General features: G+C 39.0%; 2 protein-coding genes across 2 annotated transcripts in view; both read right to left on the bottom strand.

Moving 5' to 3' along the window:
- LOC113811534 (uncharacterized) overlaps nt 1–916 on the bottom strand; it is a gene marked incomplete at its 5' end in the record, with an annotated part of 16,341 nt that extends 15,425 nt beyond the window's left edge. Inside the window, 1 exon segment of the mRNA XM_070127542.1 lies at nt 752–916.
- A 973-nt stretch (nt 917–1,889) lies between these two features.
- Nucleotides 1,890–2,500, bottom strand: part of LOC138863215 (nephrin-like) — a 70,884-nt gene continuing 70,273 nt past the window's right edge. Inside the window, exon 16 of the mRNA XM_070127385.1 lies at nt 1,890–1,939. Within this exon, the coding sequence (XP_069983486.1) occupies nt 1,890–1,939 (50 nt within the window). The remainder of the gene's footprint in view (nt 1,940–2,500) is intronic.

Raw genomic sequence — 2,500 nt, 5'->3', positions numbered from 1 at the left:
AGTGGTAATATCTACATATATATATAATGTATTTATCTTCATGGCCGTAATGGTTATCAGTGCTAATTATCAAGCTCAACGTGATTAAAGTCCTAATGATATCAGGGGATGTGAAGCATACTGCAAAATTAAATCAACAATGAATTAATGTTCAGGAAATTATATTTCAAAGCCACGAAGGCCTATTAATGCATTCATTTTATATCTAATGCTCAAGGATGAGGTAAGGATAAATAAATAAATAAATAAATATATATAAATATAAATATATATATATATATATATATATATATATATGTATGTATGTATGTATGTGTGTGTGTGTGTGTGTGTGTGTGTGTGTGTGTGTGTGTGTGTGTGTGTGTATATATGTGTGTTTGTTTGTTTGTGTGTGTGTGTGTGTGTGTGTGTGTGTGTGTGTGTATAATGAACATATTAGAATATTTTTTCCTCAGGAGGAAGATGGTGAAAAGAGAGTTGGATGGACGAAGCAGAGAGAAGAAAACAAGGAAGACTAAGACGACAACGAAGAAGGAAAAAGATGCAAAAGAAGACGAGGGAGAAGAGGAAGAAGAAGACGAAGGGGAAAGAAGCCGACAACAACGAAGAAGAAGACGAAAAAGAAAGAAACCTTGATAATAACACAAAACGCGAAACCAGAAACCCGGATAAACTCACACACCAGAACAACAACTCACGACCACGCCCCTATTTTTAAGCCAACTACCGAACAAGCCATTCGACCACTTACCGTGAGGTTGTAAGGAGCCTGGGGTGGCAGAGGAGGTCCAAGTGTGAGGCTGAGCGAGTGTTCACCTTCAGTGTTGTGGGCTTTGCAAGTGTAGCTGGTGTAGTCCCTGTCTGTCACTCGCCTCACCTCGAGCACGGAAATCCAGAGAGCCACACCGTCCGTCAGCTGTTTTGCGGAGGAGAAGAAGGAGGGAATGAGGCAAGCCGGAGACTCATGTATTATTTGGGCAGCGTCTTAGGTCTGTCTTGGGGAGAAATAGGAGGTAAAACTTTTTTTTCCCGAGGAGGAAAATCCACAAGAGAAAAAAAACTGGAGATGTGGGATGTGGCGGACCTACGAGGATGTGGGGTAGCAAGAACATATTTTGTTTTCATTTCGTGTTTCTTTGTCTTGCGGTTCGTTAATTATGTACATCTTATGTAGCGTCATTTCTAAGTCAGGGGATGTACATGAAGAATACTGTGACTTGAGTTTCAGAACAAAATAAAGTTGAATATTTACACAAAACTAAAGATAACATACAGGAGAACCATTTTTTTTCTTAACCTCAGGAACTAAACATTTTTTTTTTTTTTATTATTATTATTATTCTCTTGGGTATTTGTAAATCATTAACAACGCTTTTGAGACAGTAGATAGATTTTATTTTGAACTCATGTGCGAATTATACTAAGTATGAAAAGTTATATCGTGATTAAGGGCATTTAATTACTTATTAGGCACAAAAGACAAAACATTAATTGTCATTCAAAGAAACTGCTAATGAACTGTTATGAGTTTATTTCCATACTATTTTCTCTTATTTATTTATATTATTATTATTACTATTATTATTAGTAGTAATAGCAGTATTACTATCATTATCATTATTATTATTATTACTATTATCATTTTTATTGTTATTATCATTATTATTATTATTATCATCATCATCATCATCATCATCATCATCATCATCATCATCATCATCATCATCATCATCATCATCATCATCATCATCATCATCATCATCATCATCATCATCATCATTATTCTACTTTAAACTTACCCACTTTCGTACTGTTGTTATTATTATTATTATTATTTTTATTTTACTTTAAACTTATCCCCTTTCGTACGCCATATAACCACCTAACTTTTAGCAGCCGTGAACGTCGCACTTCACTTTGATTGCACCAAAAGCCTTAACTTGTTGTGTTTCGCAAATTGACTTAAAGTGTTCTATCCACATTCCTCTATCGTCAAACTCATCCCAGTTTATGGCGCAGATAATCAGATTGGCGCCAAGTGGATGCCTCTCCCTCTCATATCAAGCGAGACAGAGAGGGAGAGATAGAGGGAGGGAGGGAGGAGAGGGAAGAGGGAGGGAGGAGAGGGAAGGAGAGGAAGGGAGGGAGGAGAGGAAGGAGGGAGGAGGGGGCTAAGGAGGGAGGAGAGGGAGAGATAGAGGGAGGGAGGAGAAGGAGGGAGGAGAGGGAGGAAAGGGAAGAGAAGGAGGGAGGAAAGGGAAGAGAAGGAGGGAGGAAAGGGAAGAGAAGGAGGGAGGAAAGGGAAGAGAAGGAGGGAGGAAAGGGAAGAGAAGGAGGGAGGAAAGGGAAGAGAAGGAGGGAGGAAAGGGAAGAGAAGGAGGGAGGAAAGGGAAGAGAAGGAGGGAGGAAAGGGAAGAGAAGGAGGGAGGAAAGGGAAGAGAAAGGGGGAAAGGGGAAAAGAAGGAGGGAAAAAAGAAAAAGGAAAGGGAAGAAAGGAGGG

The sequence above is a fragment of the Penaeus vannamei genome, chromosome 11 (genome assembly GCF_042767895.1).
Source record: "Penaeus vannamei isolate JL-2024 chromosome 11, ASM4276789v1, whole genome shotgun sequence".
Taxonomy (NCBI): domain Eukaryota; kingdom Metazoa; phylum Arthropoda; class Malacostraca; order Decapoda; family Penaeidae; genus Penaeus; species Penaeus vannamei.
This window is presented reverse-complemented; position numbering and strand designations above follow the sequence as displayed.